This window comes from Vombatus ursinus, unplaced genomic scaffold, assembly GCF_900497805.2.
Source record: "Vombatus ursinus unplaced genomic scaffold, bare-nosed wombat genome assembly UNPS02014799.1, whole genome shotgun sequence".
In the NCBI taxonomy this organism is placed as follows: Eukaryota; Metazoa; Chordata; class Mammalia; order Diprotodontia; family Vombatidae; genus Vombatus; species Vombatus ursinus.
The window spans coordinates 53,905,229-53,930,864 of record NW_020954577.1 but is presented as its reverse complement, the minus strand read 5'-3'; the positions used below and the strand labels follow the sequence as shown (position 1 = coordinate 53,930,864).

At 45.7% G+C, this 25,636-nt stretch overlaps 1 protein-coding gene across 2 annotated transcripts in view; it reads left to right on the top strand.

Moving 5' to 3' along the window:
• LOC114050436 (dynein heavy chain 11, axonemal-like) overlaps window positions 1–25,636 on the top strand; it is a 315,578-nt gene that overhangs the window by 239,092 nt on the left and 50,850 nt on the right. For both annotated transcript variants that reach the window (XM_027872110.1, XM_027872109.1), the window contains exons 58-65: window positions 1,158–1,271; window positions 2,582–2,725; window positions 3,896–4,078; window positions 5,672–5,773; window positions 6,514–6,648; window positions 13,052–13,225; window positions 21,846–22,081; window positions 24,471–24,593. In XM_027872110.1, coding sequence (XP_027727911.1) covers window positions 1,158–1,271; window positions 2,582–2,725; window positions 3,896–4,078; window positions 5,672–5,773; window positions 6,514–6,648; window positions 13,052–13,225; window positions 21,846–22,081; window positions 24,471–24,593 — 1,211 coding nt within the window. The remainder of the gene's footprint in view (window positions 1–1,157; window positions 1,272–2,581; window positions 2,726–3,895; window positions 4,079–5,671; window positions 5,774–6,513; window positions 6,649–13,051; window positions 13,226–21,845; window positions 22,082–24,470; window positions 24,594–25,636) is intronic.

Below are 25,636 nucleotides of genomic sequence, written 5' to 3'. Positions count from 1 at the left end.
ATGCAATTTAAGTGAATAATTCATCAAATATTTCTTAAGCACCTACTATATGCAGAGCACTGTGCTAATTTCTGGGATATGGTACAAAACTTACGTAGGACCCAGGCCCTTCCTTCAAGGAGCTAATAATCTAGTAGGAGGACAAGACAGCTCAACTTAAGATAATACATTCAAATAAATAATATTACATTAAATATTTAAATTAAAATAATACATAAGACTCAATCCCTTCCCACAAGGAGGTTACAATCTAATCTAATAAGATGACAAGACAACTATTAAATCCATAATGCACAATGATATGGAGGAAAGGTAGTCTGACCTAGTGTGTTGAGTTGGAGTCGAAAAGATCTGGGTTCAATCCCATCTCTGAAGTGTGGCTCAGGTCAAGTGCCCTAGCCTCTCTGAGCCTGAGGCCAATCTCTAGGACTTAGCTAAGTTTCTCTGCTCTGCCAGTTGGTAGGAGGACTACCCACAAATAATTGTTACTGAATTTCTTCAGTCATGTCCAACACTCTGTGACCCCCTTTGGGATTTTCTTGTCAGATACTGGAGTGGTTGGTCATTTCCTTCTCCAGCTCATTTTGCAGGTGAGGAAACTGAGGCAAATAGGATTAAGTGACTTGCCCAGGGTCACACAGCTAGTAAGTGACTGAGGCCAAATCTGAACTCAGGTCCTAAATAGAAAGACATGGTGAATGAGTCAGAGAGTTATGAGATGAATTGAGAGCTTGGGAGGGGGAGGTCATTACCAACCTGGGTCATCCTCAATGTCTTGGAGGAGAGGGCTTTTGAAATGAGCTTTAGCAGAGTGAGAGTAATTCAGCAGCATCTAAGTTTGACAACATCTATTTTACAAATAAGGAAACCAAAAGGTCAGTGAAGTGACCTACCCAGAATTACACAGCAGACAAATGTGAGAGCTCATTTCAAGCCAAAATCTTTTGCCTTCAGAAAGGCAACCAGCACCAAGCTGCTGTCCCCAAACTGGCACCTGCTATGTGAGCCAGGTTCTGTGCCCAACATTGCCCACTAGCTCAAAATACAGATGAAATAGGATTTTGTCTGAATTCACAATTGCATTCAGAACTGTACCTTTCATGAGAAGATGCTAATGTGTGTGTGTGTGTGTGTGTGTGTTTTGTATGTGTGCTTAGGTGGCTGCAATCCAGACGGAAGTATTCCAGAAACAGAGAGAGTGTGAGGCCAACCTGGCCAAAGCGGAGCCTGCCCTTGTCGCGGCCACAAATGCACTGGTTACGCTGAACAGGGTAAATGTCAACCAGTTTCTCAGCTTGGTAAATTGCCTCAAAAGTAATTCTGAAAGGAAGTGGGAGTTTGGATAACTGGACTCTGGTAAATCAATGAAAATCATAGATTTAGAGCTGAAAGAGGCCTTAGGGGACACCTAGTCTTACCCTATTATTTGGAAGATGCACAAACCTGATTTAAGAATGGCAAAGCAGTAGGGGCAGCTAGGTGGTACAGTGGATAGAGCACCGGCCCTGGAGTCAGGAGGACCTGAGTTCAAATCTGGCCTCAGACATGTAACGCTCACTAGCTATGTGACTCTGGGCTAGCCACTTAACCCCAATCACCTCACCAAAATAAATAAATAAATAAATAATGGCAAAGTGACCTGTCCAAGTTAGTATGTGGCAAGTCCTTGGCTTTAAAAGCAGTGCTATTAACATTGAAGCACCTGTGTCACCCCCAAACACACACACAGAGCCCCAGCCTCCCACCTTCCACAGGTCACTGTCCGCCAGAGATTCAGAGTTTTCATGCTAAGATGTGTGCTCTGGTTTTTGTTTGTTTTTATCTTTGTCTTGAACTGTGACTTTGTCCCTGGAGGGAACTCTCAGTATGAAAGCTCTCCACGCTGGTCCAAACTTATCTATAACCTCTAGTCTTAGAGAGTTGCCTTTAAGGTTAAGTGACTTGCCTAAGGTCACGCAACCCACACACCTCAGAGGTAGGCTATGTACCCCAGTCTTCCTTTCTCCAAGGCCCACCCTTTATCCATTATGCCCCCTACCTGTCCAGCTACTAGATATGTTATGATAGTTATATGATAGAATTCTGTCTCACATGAAATATGTTGCATTTTTCTTTGGTCCGTAACCAACCATATCTATGCCTGCTGATGCCTGCCTCACAATATTCGTCCCCAACTTGCCCTCCATGCTTGACAGCCATACAATCCTAGGCAATCCTTTGAGTAAAAACATCATGTCTCCCTGTCAAAATCTAGACAGGGAACCTGGGAAGTGTCAGATCCATCAATAACCAGCATAGGCAAGCCTCAGAGGAGGACCTTGAAGGAGAGACTCAAGAGAAGTCAGGTTTGATGGAGGATAGGGAAAGGAAGTAGAGACCAGAGACCATAGGAGATGAAGCCTGGGGATCCAGGCCCAGAAGTGGCTCAACTGGAGCATTCCATGTGAACAAAGGAGGGGGAGACAAGAAAAAAGGAAGTTACCAAAGACACATTTAACCAGCTTCCTCTCATACCCAAGACTGACCTAGCTCCTGATAACATCGAGTGGATTCTGCTTGAGTGTGTCTGCTTGCTCCCTAGGTGAACCTCACAGAGCTGAAAACCTTTCCCAATCCACCCATCGCAGTCACCAATGTCACCGCAGCCGTAATGGTCCTTCTGGCTCCGCGGGGTCGGGTGCCCAAAGACCGGAGTTGGAAAGCCGCCAAAGTCTTTATGGGAAAGGTAATGACCCCTTACCAGACTCCATGTTGTTTTTTTCACGGATTTTCAGTATGACAGGAAGCATAGCTGGGTAGTCAAGGGGACCTTGTGTCAAAAGAAGAAGCCTTCTTGTCTTTGTTCAATGGATCCTACCACATGCTCATGTCAAGGTTGACATCTTGAGGCTGTCTCCGTTTAGGGTGGCAGCACTTCAGGAATGAGGTAGGGGTCTCTTCCTCTGGCCTCTGCCCTGGTCAAACCATTTGGGGTACCGTGTTCAGTTGTGGGGATCACAGCTAAGAGTGGACACTAAGGAGCTCCAGAGGAGGGCAGCAAAGGTAGTAAAGGGTGTTGGGCTGCCCTGTGTGGATCTCTTGAAGGAACTGGGCGTGTTTACCCTAGGGAAGGTGTGGTCACTGTGAAATATCTCAAACGTTGTTGGGTGAAAGAGATTGATTAGCCTGGCTCTGTCAGTTAACTCCTTCCAGTCTTCAGTTTCCTCATCTGCAAAATGGAGAAAACCAGCACCCGCCTCCCAGCTTGTTATAAAGATCAAAGAAGGTAACCTGAAGTGCTACACACATGGAGACTGACCTTGAATTCTGCTCATGCTCAAGGTCTTTCTGGCTTGGCAGGAGGCTGTCCTCTGCTTTCCTGCCCTTTAGGAAAGTGGGGTCACCTGTGCACCACAGGAAGGCCCCAAGGGAGGTCTGATGCCCCACAACCACAAAGTATTTCTTTGCAGAGTTTGGGCGGCATATTCAAGGCACCATGAGCGTCAGTTGGAAAGTTACTAATTATTTGCACAATTATGAGGGCTGCCAAGTGTAGGCAGGAGAAAATTACATGGATTTCTTGTTCTGGAAAAATTTTGCAAATGCAGGTGAAGCAATAGGGTTTTTTTATTATTATTATTTTTCTTTTCTGTCTTTCTTTTCTTCTCTTCAAAATGGGAATGCCTCCTGTGTCGGGACTGAATATTTTACCCTGGGGTAGAAGAGATTTTCAAAGTGTCCATTGCTAATGCTAACTCCACACTGGAAAGCCTGAAAAAGCCAAACAGTAGGAGGAACGCAGCTTGCCAATTTCGCTTTCATGATTTTCGGCCTAAAAGCCGATTTTAACTTTTGATCTTGGCATTTTCTCGGCAGTGGTGGCGGCTTCATGGCAATGCGTCTTTTCACTTTGCAGGTCGATGACTTTTTGCAGGCGCTAATTAACTACGACAAAGAGCACATTCCGGAGAACTGTCTAAGAGTGGTTAATGAGCAGTATTTGAAGGACCCCGAATTCAACCCAAACCTGATCCGCACCAAGTCCTTCGCGGCCGCTGGTCTCTGTGCCTGGGTCATCAACATTGTCAGGTTCTATGAGGTAGCCGTGCCGGCACTCAGGGAGGGGTGGGGGTGGGCTCAGCCAGATCAGCATCCTGTGTGGAAAGAGAGGGGGAAAGGGAAAGAGGGCAGAAGGACATATCTAAAGAGAACGGAGCCTGGGGCGTGGCACTTCTCCAAGGCAGGGCTGTTTCTCAATTTGACCTGTTTCCCGACCTCCTGCCACAGTATCCTGTGCACAGTAGGTGCTTAATAAATGCTGGTTGGATTGAGTGGATTGTTTAGACATTCAAAATGCTGGGGGGGGCATTTTTTCTTATTTTAATATGACACTATTTCATAGAGGTTTCGACTAATGATATGCATCACACCTGAGAATTGTCTGCATTCACATTAGAAATATTTCTATGCTATTGAGACAAACGCAGCAGTTAGCCTCATTTATACTCAATGGAGTGAATGCCATTTGTCCAAAATGGAGCATGCCCTGGTCCCACCTGTCTGCAGGCCCTGACCAAGCGAAGAAACAAGTGGCTAGTCCCCCTCATTTATGGAGGTTAATCTTTGAATAGCCCTGAGGCCCGGTGGGGAAAGGTCTGGCTGTGGAGTCAGGACCTGCGATTAAATCTGAGCCCTGCTGCTTAATTTCTGAGTGACCCTAGGTAGGTTGGTCACTCTCTTAGCCCCTCAGAGCCTCCTAACTATGTTATTTCCCCACTTCCCACTCAGTAAACTCTGGTGACTCTCCATTTCCTCCAAGATTAAATCAAAACTTGCCTGTTTGACATTTCAAGGTCTTTGTAAACCTGCTTCCTCCCTACCTTTCCAGTTCTCTTCCACATTACTCCCCTCTAGCTGTGATGGTGCCTTGCGTGACTTCATCTCTAGTTTCCATGCCTTTGCCCTGGCTGTCCACCATACTTGGAATGCCCTCCCTCCCTCCTCACCTCTGCCTCTTAGAATCCCTGGCTTTCTTCTGGAGTCAGCTCAAACACTACCTTCTAAATGGTGCTACTCTCTCCTGGTCACAGCGATATAGATTGTGTATGGATTTTGTATGCCACTATTTATGTCTTTAGAATGTTCAGATCCTCGCCGGCAGGGGCTGTTTCTGCCCTTTCCTGCATCCCCAATGCCTGGCGCTTAATAAATGCATGTGATTAACTGCCTATGCTTGTTTTGTATACTTGTAGGCAGTATTCAAAATATAGCAGTTATGCCCATTACTCTATGTGACCCCAGGGGCTTTGCTTCTCAGACTCAGTTTCCTCATCTGAAAAATGAAGAGGGAGGACCTAATGGCCTCCAGCATCTGTTCTTGCTCTAAATCTACGACCTTATATTTATATAATCCAGGACCCTGGAAGTTCATTGCATCCATTCCCCTGCCTTCAGATAACATGACCCCTTTTTACAAGCATCCCACCCAACCTGGAGTCCATCAAAGGCTTCCTGAGCTGGACATCCCACAACCTTTAGTTACATCAGCATGACCTGCAGGGTTCTCACCTGGAGAATGTACAGCCACGCCAATGAGGCGATTGGCCTGCCGACAGGCTTGTCAGGGAGCCTGTGGCGAGGTGAGGCATGGAAGCTCGTCCTGAGCACCTTCTCTCGATCTGATTTCCCTCAGGTCTACTGTGATGTGGAGCCCAAGCGCCAGGCTCTTGCGGCAGCCAACATGGAGCTGGAGGCAGCTACGGAAAAGCTGGGGGCCATCCGGAGAAAGCTCAAGGTAAGTCTCGTGTGGGAGGGAACGCCTGGCTCGGAAGCACTCTGGGGTGTGAGGATGGCCCGCCAGCTCTGGCATCCCCTCTTCCGACGGGGTCATACCAGAGCCATACCTGAGAGACCAGGTAACCCCCGGGTGGAAATTGGAGAGCCAGGGGTTGGCTGTTATCCTAGAGAGGGGGCTTATGCCCTTGAACCTCCATGCCTACTCTGGTTTTGCTGATTTTTAACAATTCATTTTAGTGTCTAATTGGAGAACATAATACAAAACTGACCACCTCTCTGTAGCATTCCATCTCTCACCACCATGACTTTGCCTAGACAGTGCCCCATGTCTGGAATGTTCTTCCCTTACTTCCATACTAAGAAACTCAGGTTTCCTGCAACATTCAATACTACATCACATTTATACAAAAGGAAGCTGAAAGGGATAGTGTGGGGCTCTCAGAGGCAGGTGAAGATACTTGGCATGGGAGGAATGGTTTTGAAGTATGGAAAGTTGGGGGCAGAGTCAGTGGGCGAAGAAAGGCTGGCTGTCCCGGGCCCCACCACAAAATGGAGGCTGCAGGAGAAACCCCCTCTTGGCAGAGTGAGGCTTTCATGGAAAGTCCAGGATGAGACAACCGCAGAGGGGTGGTCCAAAAGCAGAGTTGAGTTGGAATCTAAAAAGACAGAGACGTGCCTTGCAAGAGGATTGGGATGTGGCCACTGTTACCAAGGCACGTCGTGGATTCTGTGCCGTAGGAGCTAGGGGACAATCTCAGCAGTCTTACGGCATCCTTCGAAAAGGCGATCGCTGAGAAGGTCCGCTGCCAAGACCAGGTGAACCAGACCAACAAGACCATTGGGCTGGCCAACAGGCTCGTCAGGGAACTCGAGGCAAGTCGACTTTTCCATCTAAAATGGGGACCAAAGCCTAAGGATTCCATTTCTTTTTCCATGTTCCCCTCGTCTTCCACACCCCCACATAACTAACACTTTTGACAAGAACAAGAAAAAGGAAAAGAAAGTATGACCCCTGAAATGGCTCTCTCGGATCACAAACCATAGTCCTATGTCTGTTTCTTGGCTCCCCAGAGGGGAAAAGTTACCCTAAGTAATTGAGGGCGTTAGTATCCAGCCATAGCCATACACTCTGACAGCCAGGGCAATCTCCTGTTAATGAGCAGAGGGACTGAATGATTCCCAAGGTCAGGGCAGCATCACTGTTTATCCACCTCTCTTATCCATGCCTATGGAGACTGCCAGCTCAAGGTGCATTATCTCCAGTGAATTTTCCATTTTGCAAAATTATGATTAAAAAAATAAAAATAAAGTGGGTTTTCCCTAAGATAGGAGGTGAAACTGAGGACGCTGTAGTTATTACCTTTTTACAAAGATAACTGTCCTATCAAAAGAGGTTCAGCCAGCGTTCTTTGCCATGCGCAGTTACTGCTGGAGTCAACCAAGCATGCCAAGGTGAGGCAGATCACTTGGATAGGTTGAATGTGATTTTTCCCTGATGGAAACTCTGACTCCTTCCTATTGGACCTATTAACTTTACGGCTATATTTACCTAGAGGGTGCTACATTTATTTGGGTTATTTTTCCTGCTCCTTTCAAAGAACTAGGTTTTAATAATAAAATTTAAGTTAATTTGCCTACTGTGTTCTTTGAAGATTTCTATTCTGGGATGACTCAGGATTAAAGTAGATGGCTGATTCCACTCTCCCATTCTTTGATGACCAGAGACAGGTGATGTAAAGGATGGGGGAGATGGGCAGCCACCAATGGACAGCCTCAGTATGGGCATACTGAGGGCCAGAGCCCATCTGAAGGCTTGTGTTCAGTTCTGTCCCCACCTTGTAGGGAGGTCATTGATGAACTGCATGCTAAAAGGCCTCAAGACCACACCACACAATGATTGGTTAAAAGAATTAGGGATACTTAGATTTGATAAGGAAACCTATAGTAAGAAAATTGATCTCTTCAGGAATTTGAAAGATTGCCTTGTAGAGAGGAACTAAGATTATTCTGCTTGACGCCAGTGGGCACAATTAAAAGGGGTACTTTTAGATGTGGCATAAGGAAAACAATAAGCTTCCTAATAGTGTGGTGCAGTGGGCAGAGCCCCAGATTTGCAGACAGAGGCGCTGGCCTATCTGTAATGCCAGAAACGCCACCACGTCTGACAGAGAAGTATTGATTTTGTGATAAATCTAGCTCCTTAATGGGATCAGCAGCTCCCCACCCCTCTTTGCATTCTGTCATCAGACTGTTTAGGAAAATTCTCCCTTTTGATCTGGGCCTTCCTTGATCACAGCCTCCTTTGCACAAGGAAGGCTCTAGGTCACATCATTTCCAAACCTGGCCGGGGGCTCCCCCAGACCTTGTCCCATTTACATTTCTCTGGGTGAGTCGATGATAAACTCACCGCCTACTACTACAGGTCCACTTTCTGTGGAAGTGGGTCTCTGAGCAGATAGACCACTATTGACCCAGTGGACCAAGCAAGCGGTCCTTCCAGGCTTGCATTCCTGGCTACCTGGAAGGAAGGAAAATGCATTTCCCTTGACTCATGGTGGAAGGTGTGCCCCTGTAATGTTGGTGCCTGTTGCCAAATGAGTTACTGAGAGAAAATGAGGCCCTTGGCCGTCTCCAGGCCTATCCAGACTCTTCCAAGGGTTTTCCTTAGAGGTTTTCCATGGGAAGGAAAGGGTGGGGTGGCATGTGTGCTAAGGTGGGGGAGGTATTTAAAAGGATTGATTGAGAATGCCAAACCTTTTCCTTTGAGGATAAATTCTTTCTGACTAGAGCAGGAGACAGTTAACTTCTGAAAAGCATCAAGACTGATGATTTTGTCTATATAGCATTGACCTGGAAGCTCAAACATTCAGACTAATAAATCAGGCAATTTATATTTAATCATTAACTAACTCCCGAGCTGAACAGCTGTTCAAAATTAGAAATGGGTCACCCTGGCCAGGATGACATTACAGGCAATCTATAATGCATTAGAATAAAATTATAGTGATTTTTAACTGTCTGGAAATTTATCGCGCTTCATGTTGCAACTCCTAAACCCTTGTTAGCCAGAGTCACTGGTGATTTATGTGGCTTGGGTGGGATTGCAGAATTATCGGAGATGGAAATGGACCATCATTCTGTGTTGAGTAAATCTTCAGAGTTAAAGCTGTTTTGGAGAATGAGGTGGGTGCCCTTTATTATTTACCATTCACCAACCAAAGACAACAGAGTCGGAGAATGCACTAACTAGAGACCCGGCTTGCAAATTAATGGCTTCTTGTCTGCTGAGCTCCAGTCAACTTAGAAAGGGGCCGATGAATTCTGCAATGTCTGAAATTCTTCAGTGGCAAATTACGTGTGAATTTGGTCCTGCGCAGGGAGGGGCTTCCCTTGAGAAAACTTCACACTTTGATTCTAACCCTGCTTCCAGTGTATCCTGTAGGTGGTGAGAGTTCAACAGCCTAGATACGTGTGGAATTGGACAGTTTCATTTAACATTTAAACTTTTTTTTTAAGAGGTGAAGTGACTTGGGGTTAAGTGACTTGCCCAAAGTCACAGGAATTGGACAGTTTCACAAACCCAAGTTGTTGTTAAATATTTTTGATGAGTTTATGGAAAATGAGATCTTTGGGAAGGTGAAAGCTGGAGGTGGATTAGACTTTCTAACCCAGGCGTCCCATTTTACATATGGGTAAACGAGGCCTAGAGATGCTAAATGACTTGGTCAAGGTCACATAGTTAATAACTATACTAGTACCTCACCAGAGAAACACATTCCTTAGGTTTTAGTAGATTGTAAGCTCCCTGAGGACAGGGATTATCCCACCTCTGCATATGTATCCCTAGCACCTAGCACATAGCATTTAGTGAATGATGGATTGGCGCCAAGTTCAACAAGCTAGATTACCCCACCCAAACCTCCATCCACGTATCATTGGCAAACCTCATGGTGATGGGCTAATCAGATTTTTTCAAGGTAAGATTCAGACCTGAGTCTTCCCAACTCTCAGTCCAGTGGGTCAATCTACTCTCTATGCTGCCTTGTAAAGCACAACAAAGATGACTTAGTGGCCAGTTGCTTCATACTGGGTGACATTAAATGCTCACTAAGAACACCAGTCCCAGGAAGAGCAAAGGAAGTCTTGGGAGGGCAGTAGGGGCATGAGCACCATCTTTCTCCATCAGGTCATGGCTGTCGCCAACTGATCAGTTAGTTTTTGGCATCAGGAAAAGACCGTGAGTCAACAGACACCTGACATCCTTCCCTAATAGCTCATGGCATTAGTAACAATGACAACAACAATTATTATTATTATATAGGAACTAGACCTGTGAGGTCATTGATATAGGGAACTCCCAGATAAGAAAACTCCCTCTACCAATGCAAATTGGTACCTTCTTTATAACTTAGAGTCTTAAGGGGTCACCTGGGGCACTAAGAGGTAAGGTGACTTGGTTAGAGTCACATAGCAACTATGGGACAGAGGTCGGACTTGAACCCAGGTCTTCCTGGCTCTGAGAGGCCAGTGTTTTTTTTTTAAATTAACTATGCCTATCATTGCCTATTATTACTATCATAATCATTGTTGTGGGTGATGCACTTGGACAATTATTTCTCAGTCATTAAATCTGAAGGAATAGTGAAGTAACAACACAACTAATTTCTGTCTCAATCAATGGACATTTATTAGGCACCTACTGGGTACCAGACACTGTACTAAGTGTAGAAAGAGACAAAAGTCAGTGTCTGCCCTCAAGGAGCTTACAATCTAATGGAGGAGGCAGCTTGCCAACAAATATGTACAAAGCTAGCTATGGGCTAAGTCGTTTAAGTGTTGTCTAACTCTCTGTGACCCCATTTGGAATTTTCTTGGCAAAGGTACTAGAATAGTTTGCCATTTTCTCCTCCGGCCCATTTTACAGATGAGGACACTGAGGCCAGCAGAGTTAAGTGATTTGTCTAGGGTCACGCAGCTAGTAAGCCAGCTATATACAGGATAAATAGGAAGTATCTGTATTATAATTCAATATGCATGTTACATATGTATATACATATGTTAACCCATATGTATAATGGGAAGTTCACTAACATACACAAACCCATATAAAATGTCATATTAGTCTATTGAACATAAACACAAGAAGAAAGAAATCATAATGGTCGCTAGTATTTTTATTTAGTGCTTTTAAGATCTTCACCTACATTGGTTCATTCGACCCCCCCTCACCCCCCATCCTGTATACAACTATCCTCACCCCCTTTCAGACCTGAGGCAATGAAGGCTAGCAGATGGGCAGCAGCTGGTCAGTCTCGGGGCTTCCTGGCTCAAAGCCTGTTCCAGTCTCCAGACCACTAAACTGCTCCTCTGGAGCTGGATAGAGTATGCACTCACATATCATATCTCATATCATCAAAGAATCACAGAGTATGGGGAGCTGAAGGGGTCATCTAGTCTGACCTATAGATGAAAGGAATCCCCGAGTGATTAACAAAGGATTGTCCAGCCTCTGGTCACAGACCCTCAAGGAGGCGGAACTCACACTTTGGAAGAGTTATTATTAGGATGTTTTTTTTTCCTTAACCTTGAGCCTCAGTTTACCTCTTTGTAACTTCCACCAACTGTTCCTTATTCTGCCCTCTGGGGGCAAACAAAATAAATCTGTCCCCTCTTCCACGGGACAGCCCTTCAAATACTTGAAGGTAACTACCATGTGCCCCAAGTGGTCTTTTCTCCAGGCTAATGATGCCTAGTTGCTCTAAATAATCCTTGCGTGGCACAGCTCAGAGGCTGATTGCCCTCCTTTGGACAATCTCCAGTTTACAAGTATCCTTCTTAAACTGTGGTGCCCAGAACTGAACACAACATTCCCAGTGAGGTCTGACCAGGGCAGGGGACAGCGGGATGATTGCCCCTTTATTCCCACAAGCTCTGCCCGTCTGAATTCAGCCCAATATCTCACTGCTTGTTTTGACCACCATCTCATGCAGCTGACTCATACTGAGCCTGAATTCCCCTAAAACCTCCATAACTTTTTTAGAAGAAAAATTCCATCTAGCTGTGTCCCTCCTCCTTTACACCTCAAAGTTGATTTTTGTACCCATATGTAAGACTCTAGATTGATTCCCTGTTGAATTTCATCTTATTAAATTTATCCAAATCCAATCTTCTTGTGTGGCAAGATCCCTTGGGATCCTGCTTCTGTCATCCACAGGGTTAGCTCTCTCTCGCAGTTTTTGTCCTCAGCAGATTTGATCACCATAGTATCATTTTATCTGAGTCACTGATAAAATCACTCAACAGCGAAGGGCCCAGTACAGACCCCTGGGTCACTCTTGTGCATTTCTCCCTCCAAGTACCCTCCACTCTCATTCAGAGACTTTCTCATCTAATTATACATTTTTTTTTTTTTTTGGCTAGGCAATGGGGTTAAGTGACTTGCCCAGGGTCATACAGCTAATAAGTGTCTGAGGCCGGATTTGAACTCAGATCCTCCTGACTCTAGGGCCGCGCTCTATCCACTGTGCCACCTAGCTGCCCCCCCCAAGTATAGCTTCTTAACACACAATGTCGTTCCCCACCTTGCACCTTTACCTATACCTTTTTTTTAATACGCTATGCCCACGTAGAGGACTATTTTAGTTATAGCTGTCATCTCGCCAGCTCTCAGTGCTACCTCAGAGGTCAGATTTGTCCCCTTGAATCAGGACTCCATGTTCCTTTTGCTTGTCGCCCAAACAAAGCTTAGATCTGGAAAGGGGCCTATGAGGTCGTCTAGTCCAACCCATCATGCAGATGACAAAGCGGAGCCCTAGAAAGGGGAAGGGAATTGCTCATGGAAGTCTCAGAGCCAGAATCTGAACCCAGGTCCCCTGACCCCGAGGCCAGCATGCTTGCCACTACGTTGCACTTTCTCATTTTCCGTCTCCTGAACTCAGCCCCCGGTGAAAGTCTCGTAATCATTTGCCAAACATAACGTGGTGGCCCACTGGAGGAGAGGCCAGGGTATCTTGCCTGCAGCCTCCGTCAGAGCCCTGGGTCCCTTTATGAACGGGGAAGCTATTGAGAGGGGAATGACGGAAAATGAAAGGGGAAGGGGATTTTGGCCTTGGAAAGCCCGGTAGAGGAGGGTCGTTAACAAGAGATACCGCTTTTCAGAGACAGAAAGGACTGAAATACTACACAGGGCTGGCTGAAAGGCAGCAGCCAAAGAAGCGGGCCTGGGGAAGGGGGGATTCAGGGTCAGAATCTGATCAGCTTCTATCCCATCTCTCAGTCTGAGAAGATCCGCTGGGGTCAGTCCGTCACCTCCTTTGAGGCCCAAGAGAAGACGCTCTGTGGAGATGTCCTCCTGACCGCGGCCTTCGTGTCCTACGCTGGGTACTTCACAAAACCTTACCGACGGGAGCTGGTCGAATGCAAGTGGATTCCTTTCCTGAAGTCACAAAAGGTACACTGAGCATCGTTGTCATGGGGCAAAGCGGACACGTTGAGTGGGAGCTCCAACCTCTGCAAAGGCTCTACCATCTAAACTGGGCTGAGGAATCCCAGGCCCCCAGCATTGGTACCGCACCATGGTTTTAGGGGAATTCAGGCTCAGTATGAGTCAGCTGCATGAGATGGTGGTCAAAACAAGCAGTGAGATATTGGGCTGAATTCAGAGGGGCAGAGCTTGTGGGAATAAAGGGGCGATCATCCCGCTGTCCCCCGCCCTGGTCAGACCTCACTGGGAACGTTGTGTTCAGTTCTGGGCACCACAGTTTAAGAAGGATACTTGTAAACTGGAGATTGTCCAAAGGAGGGCAATCAGCCTCTGAGCTGTGCCACGCAAGGATTATTTAGAGCAATTAGGCATCATTAGCCTGGAGAAAAGACCACTTGGGGCACATGGTAGTTACCTTCATCAACACCTGGCATGCTTTCTTGCACTGAGGTCCAAGGTTTCAAGAGGGAAAAAGTAATACATAGGGGAAATTTCATGAGACGTAGAGGTATTGTAATTGACTTGTATTAGTGCCTTGGAGTTGATAAAGTGCTGTCCTCTCAAGAACCCTGCAAGGTTGGGACTGTTGGCATTATTATTCCCATTTTACATTTGAGGAAACTGAGGCTCAGAATGGCAGATTTTAACTTGACACTTACTAGCTGTGTGACCCTGGGCAAGTCACTTAACCCCAATTGCCTTTAAAAAACCAAACACAGAATGGCAGATTTTGCGTGACTCTACGTGTGATCGATATCATTTGACTTGCCTTCTCAGGGATATGGGAGGGATGGAAGGAAGGGGGAGAATTTGGAACTCAAAATTTCACAAAGTTAATGTCAAAAAAAATTTAATTTCATTGGGAAATATTTAACAAAATAAATAAAATTTTTTTTTTAAAGAAAGAAAGACTGGCTAAACGAGCTGCATGTGGCTCAAGGATTGTACGGGTCTGAGGGCAGGCTATGCACAGGTCTGCCATATTCTAGGAGATCGGGTATCTGGCATTTGGAGCTAAAAGGGACCTTAGAGATAATGGAACCCAGTCCTTTCATTTTACAGATGAGGAAACTGAGGCAAATACTGATTTGCCTCAGAGTCACACTAGTACATTTCTGAGGTCAGATTCGAACTCACGAAGATGAGTCTTCCTGTGCCCCTTTAGGCCCTGCGCTCTGTGCATTTTGGCGCCCCCTAGCTAAGGGACCTTAGAGATAATGAAACCCAGCCCTTCATTCTATAGATGAAGAAATGAAATCCAAGAGAAGTGACCTGACTTGCCCAAAGTCCTAAGTGGCAGAGTGGGGATTTGAACACAGGCCCTTTGCCCTTTCTGCTAGACCAAGATCCAGAATGCTTTTCTATTGTTCCACATAACTTCTCTAGAGATGCAGTTGTAAATGGCGTGTTGCTGACTCTGGGAAATCAGGAGAGGCATAACTAGGACAAGATAACTGGACCTTTGACCCAGGGCACTAAAATTGGCAGGGGAAGGGGGTAGTATGTAAAAATTCGGACTGCGTTCTTTAAGAAATAAAATTGTGATATGAAGTAACAAGCCTTCCTGCATGATGGCATTTATCTCAGTCACTTTTATTATTTCCACGTCATGAATCTCTGAGTTGACTCGGCGGTTTGCGCTGCTTTTTTGAGCGCTGATAATGCAAGTTATTGCAGCAGAATCAGAAATGTAAAGCCAGGAATGATCTCTTCACTTTTCTCTTTGATTTAATTCTCTTCAAGCCCACTCTCCTGGTGCCTGTATCTTTTGTGGCCTCTCCCCGCTTCCTCCCCTTCTCTGTGTCCTCAGTCATCATCCAGAGTCCCTCCGCTGACTTTTTCTGCGTTGCTGAGATGGTTCGGCGGCTTCTGTCAGTCAACGCCTATTCCACATTATGTTGTCTTTCTGTTAACACGCTTCTTCACTCCTGCCTTGGAGCAACTGCCTCTCACCTCCTCTGGCCTTATAGTCTTCCCTAATAAAATGAGGAGGGGGGCCGATGATCAGATTTGTGGGTGACAAAATTTAGAAGGTGTGGAAGACCACGTCAGAATCTGGGATGTCCTGAACAGGCCAGAACCTTGGGGTGAAATATGAAGAAGATGAACGATGATAGAGAAAATGAATGAATGCTTATTGATTTATAGAAAAGCTAAGTGCTTCCACATGAGGTCAATGATGGTGTCTACTAAATGAAACCTGGAACATGCTTGACACAACGGTCATCTACATACTAAGAATGTCACTACATGGCTGAACATACATGAACATGTGCCTGCATGCATGTAATCTGGCCCCTCACACAGAATGCAAGAATGAGCCTACCAGGAACAGCTACAGAGACTCCCCCACTATCCCCTCACCCCCAGTGAAACCACGCTTTAGGACCGCCGCATTATATAATTTGTGTCAGAGTCTTTATCACTCAATAATGGCAGGTGATAGAGAATTGCTCTCTATGCTTAAATTCAGCACCACGGTGTTGGGAGAAGTGAAGGAAGCCCCCAGCATGTTAGATTGGCTCTTTATGGTCAGTTAACTGGCGGACATGGAAGGAGAACATAGGGTAGACAGGCAGGGATGTCTTGCAGTTGGCATCACTGGAGGGGACCTCCCTGTTGATGAGATCACAAAGCCAATGGAATATCTGAATTTCAAAAAATACATCTTAAACACCGAGATATTTCCATGTGATAAAATTGTTGAATGATGTTATTAGTATGAAGCAAAACGTGAAACAGGGAGACGGATGCTCACGGGAGGTGATCGCTGTTGTCATGGAAGGAATCCACCTCAAAACTCAAATGAAAGCAAGGTTCGCAATGGATGGTAAAGTACTTCAGGTGCTCCCACCTGCAGATGACATTGTGCTGATTGCAAGCCCCAAACCTGGCACAAGCACCTCAGTGAGAGCCACAGGCCCTCAGGATATTAAAGCTTACTCATCCACATGGGACAAACCAAGAAGATATATCATGCCTGTTGATCAGAGTTGTAGATGTGCCCTGGAAAGGTGCTGCTGGTGGATGGTGAGCCAGGCTCAGAATTGAGCAGGGAGAGGAAAGGAAGCTGGACTCCCTCTGGGATGGGGGAAGTATTTTAGTGACCCCAGTCTTCTTGCTGAAACAGAGGCCTCTCTTTTATGCACCAATAATCTGATGCCGCTATAAGGCTAGCATCCTGAGGAATTACTCAGGGTCAGTGGAGAAATGCATGGTAGGTGTAAATTAGCCCATAGCACATCACCCACAATGGGCCAGGAACAAAAATCATACTACGACGGCATGAAAGAAATGTATGGCCAAGTCATAAAATGTTTTGCCAACCTTAAAGTGCCACATAAATATTAGCTCTTATTATTATCACATACTTTAAAAAATGGCATAGGGTACATGCTTGATTTTAATCCAAACGTTTTTAAGCTCTTCCTCTGTCCCAGGCACTGTATGACATGCTAGAGATGGATGCAAAGGTGGAAAAAAAATGATTCGGTTCCTGCCTTCAAGGAGAATCAAGTCTAAAATCTAAAATGTTTACAGATAGGTCATTTAAGTACAAGGTAGAGTATGCAGAGACCAAAAAAAATCTGCACAAAGCACTTTGGAAAAGGTGCAGAGTAAGACAACATCTGGGAGAGGCCAGGAGGGCTTCATGGAAGAGGAGGTGCCTGAGGTGAGCTCAAAGGAAGGACTGGGAGAGGCAGAGGGAAGGAGAGTTGATTCCAAGCATAGGGCCCCTTGGCCCAACAGGAGGTGATGAGGCAATGGAGATTCTGTGGCAAAGTCAGTCCTCTAAATACCCAATGGTTCTCAAGCTCATTCTTTCAACAGGCTGAGGTTCTCAGTCTGGCACCCAGGTGATGAATGTTTTCCTTCCCAACATGAAAAATGTCCAGTCATGTTGTGGAGAGGGAGAGCAAGGATGCGCTCTCCATGGTTCTGAAGCTTAATCTCTGAGTTTTCCCTTTGATGTCCTTCTCTTTGTCATGGGTGACATGCTTCTCTGAAGATGGCTTTACATGGAATGCCACCCATCACCCACCAATTTCAATGATGCTTTACCATTCAGAGAACTAGGAAACCGTCTCATCGTTTTCAAGCCAGGTTGCCCATATTTTTCTGATGTCGGTAGGACATCAGACCCTCTGAAGTCGGAAGTTCATGCTTATTTCAGCTTATTAGGCTTATGAGGGAAAAAAGCCACCTTTTAAAACTTGGAAATGATGAATTGATGTGTCCCCCCAGAACGCTGAGATAGCGAGGTGAAGTTACAGCCTTGCTGTTATAGCACAAATAGGAAATGACTTAGTACTAACTTAAAAACAAAACCAGAAACCTTCCAGATGAATTCTTTCTTTCTATTTTGGTGCATATTTTCCAACATCACTCCTATTAGGATACAAGCTCCCTGAGGGCAGGGCAGTCTCCTTTTTTCCTTTTACCCTCAGCACATAACACAATGCTGGGCACATGACGTCAGTAAATGCTTGTTGGTTTGTTGTCTTTCACATTAGTACATCACAGCAGCTTCTGGGGGTAGATTCACCCTCCCCCACCACTGGGGACCTCCCTTTCCACCCTCCCCGTGTGCTAAAGAAAAACAGCTAAATAAAAACAATGTCTACAGGAACCGCGTCTGACAGTATATACTGTCCCCGTAGTCCCCTTCCATTTTACTAAGAGGAAGGAGAAGGGAGAAGGAAAGAAAATAAGCATTTATATGGGGCTTACTGTATATCAGGCACTATGCTAAGCACTTTACAAATATTATCTCATTTGATCCTCACAACAGCCATGGGAGGTAGATACTGTTACTATCCTTGTTTTACAGTTGAGGAAACTGAGGCAAATAGAAGTTGAGTGACTTGCCTAGGGTCATACAGCTCCTGAGTGTCTGACACCAGGTTTCAGCTCACTTCTTCTGAAGTCCAGACTCGGGGTTCTGTGCACTGCGGCACCCCCAGCTGGTTCAGGGCAGTATATTCTACTAACTGTTCTATGGAACCAAGATTAGTCATTACAATTACTCATCAATCAACCAGCAAACATTTATTAAGCACTTACTATGTGAGCTAGGCACTGTGCTAAGCATTAGGAATGCACAGAAATTCTTTGGTTTCTTTCTGATGTCCATTTCATTTCCATGACCGTGGCCATCATGGTTGTGGTTGTCCTGGGTTGGCTTCCTTTGCTCTACATCAATTAATACATCTCTTCTCATGTTTCTTGGAATTCCACGTACTTGTCCTTTCTTACATCATGGCAATCTTCTGTTACATCTGTATGCCACCATCCTTTTCCCTTCTCATGGTCATCTACTTTCTTTATGGTTGTTCTGTACCAGATGTGGAGATTCAGCAACAAATTTCATGAAACATTGTTACCATGAATGAGATTGAAGCCTTAAAGATGATGATTTGGGAGGGAATATAAAGAAATGTGGTTGGTAAAAAGCAGAATATGGCAATACATTTTTTTAAAAGATGATGGCTTAGGTTAGTTAGAAATGGTGACCACTAAATTGTACATAAAAATCCCTGCAGGCTACATATTGACTTTGAAAGCCATATATTAACATTATCTATGTTCTAGTGCATTTTTATTTATTTTGTCAAATATTTCCCAGCTCTATTTTCATCTAATTTGAGAGTGTTGCTGCATCACTGGGCTGTATGTTTGACACCTCTAACTTAGGATGTTTGAGTTTTGCCCTTAAATGGAGATAACAGACTTTTTTTTCTATACATGAGTTCAATTTCACTTTAATGCTTAAAGTAAGTGTGTCAGCCAAGTAGGAGAAGGGGTTTCCCTTCCCAGGTAACACTTCCAGAGAGAAAGCTCCAAATCCTCTACTCCTACCAGTGGGTCCATCCTATCTGTCCATGTGAATCATTGTGACCCTCATCACTTCTGATTTCCTGCCCGGTGGTTATGAACCTGGTTGAAAACATTCTCAGTGGCCCTAGAGACCTGTTTCATACAATATTGAGTCTGGAGGATTTTACACACATGAAAAGAATCCTAACCAGACTGGACCATGTAGCAGCCCCTCTATGTTTCCTCTATTTCTCCTCTCCATGCCCTACTCTTGTCTGTCTGCTCAAAGAGAAGTAAGCCAGAATCACATCTCTGTTGGAAGGGTCCTCAGGGAAACTCCAATCTAACCTGTATTTGAACAAGGATCCCCCTCAACCAGTAGACAGCTGTGAGGGACTGTCTGATGTTGGCAGCTGCCAGTTGGGTACTGTGGCATGGGTAAGGTAAGATCTGGGTATTTTGGAAGTCGAGGCAGGGACGGTGGTAGACAGAGTCATGTGTACTGGGATGGGCTGGATACGGAGAAGCCATGAGGCAATTGGGCAGTGCTATGAGATAAGCTGGGTTCAAGGAAGTAGCCGAGCCTGAGCTCCTGAGGCAAGGGGCGGTGCCACGTGGGAGTGGGATGGCAGAGGACTGAGTTCCCTCTGCTTAGTCCCCTCCCTATATGCAACGTCATCCCCAGATGCCTCTTGTGACCTTCCTGACTTTGTGCAGCACTGACCCAGTCCCCTCCTGAGTCTGACTTCCTAGGTCACGTACTCTTGTCTATGCGTCAATCCCAGATGCCTCCTTCCTGTATCCAATCCTAGCCTCCTACGTCACTCCCTCCCCCTTGGTGTGCTAAACTCAGACAGCCCCTTCCGGTATCTTACCCTACAATCATTGGCTAGTAGCGGGCTGGGGAGGAGGGGCTAAGTAGGTACTTAGGAGCAAGCGTGGTCAGAACACACACGTGCGTGCACGCTCCCCTGGCTCCTGCCTGTTGCTCTGGCCTTGCTGCTTGGGCTTGCTATGATGGTTTGCTGTGTTGGCCTCTGAATAAAACTCTGGTGTTGGTGCCTTCCGATGGCTTGTCTCTGTGTGGTGATCCAGCTGAGGACCGAGGACCCAGGCATGGGTAAGACTCTGGCAGTGCTCTTCTTTTAAGAGAAGTGGGTACTGGCGCACGACTGGCAGAAGGCCGGCGTGCGGCCCGTATAGACAGCTAAGCTTTGTCTGAACACCTCCAGTGACGGGAGCTCACTATTCCACGAGGCAGCATGCATTTTGGATAGTCTCACTGTTCAGATTTTTTTCCTTACAACCAGCCTAAACCTTCCACTTTGAAAGTTACTATGTCGTCTGGGGCTGAGCAAAGACAGGCAAATCCCTCTTCTCACAGCCCCAGACACTTACTAGCTATGTGGCCCTGGGCAAGTCACTTAAACTCTCTGCCTCAGTTTCCCTATATTAAAATGGGGATAATAATAGTACCTGTAACCTAGGGTTGTTGTGAGGGAAAAAAGGACATAATGTTTGTAAAGGGCTTTTCAAATCTTACAGCATTATATAAATGCTAGCTGTCCTTTGATTATATACACACATACATACTTTGAGCCTCAGTTTCCCCATTTACCAAATGAGGGATTGGACTAGATGGCCTCTGAGGTCTTTTCCATCCCTAAGTCTACAGCTGTGATGAATTCAAACAATGCACAAGGATGATGATGGTGATAGTGATGATGATAGTGGTGATGATGATGATGATGGTGATGAAGACGATGATGGTGGTGGTGGTGGTAATGATGATGGTGATGAAGACGATGATGATGATGGTGATGGTAAGAGTAATGATGATGGTGATGAAGACGATGATGATGGTGGTGGTGGTGGTAATGATGATGGTGATGAAGATGATGATGATGGTGGTGGTAATGATGATGGTGATGAAGACGATGATGGTGGTGGTGGTGGTGGTAATGATGACAGTGATGAAGATGATGATGATGGTGGTAAGGATAATGATGATGGTGTTGAAGACGATGATGATGGTGGTGGTAATGATGATGGTGATGAAGACGATGATGGTGGTGGTGGTAGTGGTAATGATGACAGTGATGAAGATGATGATGATGATGGTGATGGTGGTAAGTGTAATGATGATGATGATGAAGATGATGATGATGGTGATGTCCCAGTACCACATAAGGAGCAGCTGTTATCCCAGGTCACACCATTCAGTTGTGTTAACTGCTGACGTAGGCCTGGGGTAAGAGCTTATTGGACTTACATTGGACTTCTGGATAGGTTGGAGTCACAATTTGGAATTTTTGAATTTGAAGCACGTACCAGCCCTTGGCCTGGGCAGAGAATGGGGGGTGGGGAGCGGGAAATGGAGCCCCTATATACCAGTACAAGGCTGCTGCCAAGGAGGTCACTACATAGTAAGCGAGAAGGGAGAGGAGATGGGGACAGGCAAGGGCTGGCATCTGGTAGCTTCTAATTTTAACTGACCACTCTTGCTGCCAAATGCTAAGCTCTGTTGTTTCTACACTACTGGAGAGCAGGTACTGGTTGTGCCCCATAATGTTATGCCACCAGGCAAAGGCCTGATTGCCTTATCCTAGCTACAACTCCATTGTGCTCAGTGGTCCACAGGATGAACAGACTTTCCTTCTCCTATGGTAACGCTCTCTTGGCTTGGGTTTCTTGGCTCATTGCAGCTATAAGCCTTGTTTTCTAATGCTACAACCTGGACAACTCATTACAAGTGACTCTGCTTTTCAAGGTTCCCATCCCCATAACAGCGGGCCTGGACCTGATCACCATGTTGACTGATGATGCCACCGTGGCCGCTTGGAACAATGAGGGGCTGCCCAGTGATCGGATGTCCACTGAAAACGCCACCATCCTCACTCATGCCGAACGCTGGCCCCTGATGATAGATCCACAGCAGCAGGGGATTAAATGGATCAAGAAGAAATACGGGGCTGACCTTAGAATCCTCCGTCTGGGCCAGAAAGGGTATGTGAACTTGGAAACCCACGCTGCCTGCATGTGCGCCTTGAGCGGGGCTCCCCCTTGCTTCTAGAGACTCGCTGTGTGTTAGAGCCAATGACAGCTTTGAAATAGAGCAGCATCCCATGTATAAATGAGCCTTCTTTTGGCAATGTGGACAAAGAACTGGCCTTGGAGCTATGAGGACCTGGGTTCAAGACCTGCTTCTAACACACGCTGGCTGTGTGACCTTGGACAAGTCACAGCCTCACAGAGCTCTAGGCAACTCTCTGTGTGTGTATGCATGTGTATATGTATACATGTATGTATGAATATATACACATGGAGGTACATGTATATGGAAAACTGTACACACATGTATCTAATAGATTTATTACACCCATTATAATCATTCCACATAGTTCAGTAAGATATGCTTTTCCAATACATTCACAGACCTAGGATAGCATCCATTCGACAATTTAATAAGCCAACAAGTTGCAGCGATCACCTGACCTGCGAGGGTCGAGGGAGTTCGTTACATCAGTGAGGTCCCAGGTGAGCCTTATCCTTGTGTGCTTGGGAAGGTAGTTCATGTTGAGCTTCTCACTTTCAGTCCCCTGACAGTGAAGTGGGGTTGATGTTGGAGCAAGGAGTACACGGGTCTTCTCGGACCCGGGCCAGGAAGATGCAGCATGGTGGTCTTTCTTCAGATCAGTACTAGACTTGCACATAGTACATTGGAGCCAAGTGGCGGGGATGTTTTGGTCTAGTCCTATGACTTGGGGGTATAGAGAACTCCCAGTGAGGAAAGTCGCTACACTGATGCAGGTGAGCACCTGGGCTACCATTTCGAGTTCCCTATAGCATTGAGAGGTTAAGTGATTTATCCAAGGTCACTTAGCCACTGTGTGTCACAGAAGCGGCTTGGACCAGGTCTTTTGATACGGAGGCCAGTCTTCTTTCTGCTATGGCACATTGCCTCTCCTGTGCCAGACATCAAGATCTAGATCTTATCTGTAGGATGGCCTGATTCTGGCCCTGAGGTGCCCCTGGGCTCCCAGCAGAGCACAAGCTCTGGCAGGTCCTGCCATGCTGGATAAGGATAGAGGTAAAGACTGGACCTGGAGAATAGCAGAGTCCCAAAGGTATGCCTCTGAACTCGAGGCTTCCTGCCTTTGAGGCTGGCTGTCTACATAAGCTGGAAGGGCTTCCAATATGGTACCGGTGATCATCCTGGCCCGAGCTAAATGGAAGTGGTGCAAAATCCAAAGGTACCAATAAACATTTTATTTAAAGAACCAGCTTGTGGGACCACCAAGCTTGAAGGAGCCTTCGATGCCTCCCATCTATCTAATCTTGACCTTTAGTATTCTGGCTCCCGCAGGACCAAGGCAAAAGGCTCTGCTAGCCTATCCTTCTTAATCTAATTTCTCCTTTTGATTAAATTTTTTGTTGCTATATTGACTCCTTTACTCCATTAAAATGTGTCTTAATTTAAATTATCTCCTAAAAAAATTCAAGGTCCATCCCGGCTAAGTTCAGAGCCAACTTCAGATTGATGCCTTTTTCTGTCTTAGCAGTTCTTGGAGATGATCTGCTAAGACAGAGTGGGGTTTCCACCTGGGCGGTGGTGAGAGGGAGCCCACTGACACGTGGCAAGTGCCTGAAATGCTGATGTCACCACAGCGCTATCTCTATAATAAGCACCAATGGATTTCTGAAAATACTTTCAGCTCTAGAACCGAAGTCTGTCTACATTAACCGTTTATAAATGGAGTCTGCCTTGAGTGTTTCCAATAATGTTTGCCTAAATATTTAGCATGAAGAATGAAACACACGTTTGGCTATGGTCAATGTGAGGATTTGTTTTGCTTGATTATGAAAATCTGTTATGAAGATTTCCTTTTCTCTTTCCCTCCCTTTAGGTGGAGAGAGGGGGAGAAGAAATAAATGCTTGTTCATTGAAAAATAAAATTTAGTTAAAAATTATAAGGCCAGCATGGCACAATTTTGTATTCCCCACCATAGTGTGGTGCCACATTGGGTCTACCAGGGCCAGGCAAGTTTAAAGGGCTTCAAATGGGGGCCTGGCAATAGAGTGGTGGCCTAGCTCAGCGCAGAGAGATGTAGCACCAGCTTGGCCACAGGAAGATGACTTTGGGGGTGGTAACCACTCTTAAAGACAGTCTACCAGATGTTAGAACAATGACAGTCTGTCTGAGTGGGGGGCATACCTGTACCCATAGCAAGGTCTCTTAAAATTAAAGTATAGCTTTTTCTCAGTTTGTTATAGATGTTACCACATTATAAATGCCTCTCCTTTGATGCAGGATGGATGGTAGGCCAAGTTTTTCACTTATTTTTAAGTTTGAACCCTCCCAGTCCATAGTTTCAATTCTTGCTGAATCCTCAGGTTTTTGAATGCCATTGAAAATGCTTTGGCTTTTGGAGATGTCACGCTCATTGAAAACCTGGATGAAACAATCGATCCGGTCCTGGATCCGCTGCTGGGGAGGAACACAGTTAAACGAGGGAAGTGAGTATCCTTGTATTCCTCAAATATTCTAGATTTGAGTCAACTTGTCTGGGTCTGGGTCTGACACAACCATTTGAGTTTTACACTGGGATTTCAATTTCATGACACCAATAATCCCCAAAGCCATGCCATGCCTGGCCCAGAGACCAAAACAGCTTCAAGCTCTCCTCTGCATCTGAGATGCTGGAAGAGGTGAAAATGTGGGAAGTCTAAATTATTTTTAAAGACATTTTAGGGGTAGATCCTGGGACACTCTACCAGAATTCTGACTGAGAAGTCAGATGTCTAGATAGCCCCGTTCATTGGTTTATGTAAGGAGTCAGAGGAAAGGGAAAAGACCTCAAGCCAGAGGGAGTGATTTCCCAGAGGGCCCTTCTGCTCTCCTGCCCAATGGCTCACATGAGCACCAAGCCTTCCCTCGAGCATTCTCCCCAGTGGGCCAGGGGGGATGGACGTTCTAGGCCTCAGATCAAGGAAAGCCTAAATGTGGGGCTGGAAGGAACTTTAGAATTTATCTCCCCTTATGGGGCCAAGAGACCTCATAGGTTTAGAGGTGGAGGAACCTTCAGGGTCATCTGGTCCAACTTGTTCATTTTACAGAGGAGAGAATTAAGGCTCAGAGACATGAGCCCCACAAATATTAGTAAGTGGGAGGACGGGCCCAAGATTGCAGTCAGAAACAACTGCAAGATTTGAACTCGGGTCCTTTGACTCCAGCTCCTATATTCACTTTCCCCCTTTTGTCTCCCTCTCACCTTGCAGCCAGAAAATCAATATTACTTGAAACATATAGGAGATGGGGCTCATTATTATACTCCTTTCCCTTTCCCTCATTTGCCCTTGTTTCCCCTCCCTTCCTCCTTTTCTCTCACATACGTGTATTTGGAGACACACAGACACACACACACACAGTGAGACACACACACAGTAAGACACACACAGTGACACACACACACAGTGAGACACACACAGACACACACAGACACACACACAGTGACACACAGACACACACAGTGACACACACACAGTGAGACACACACACA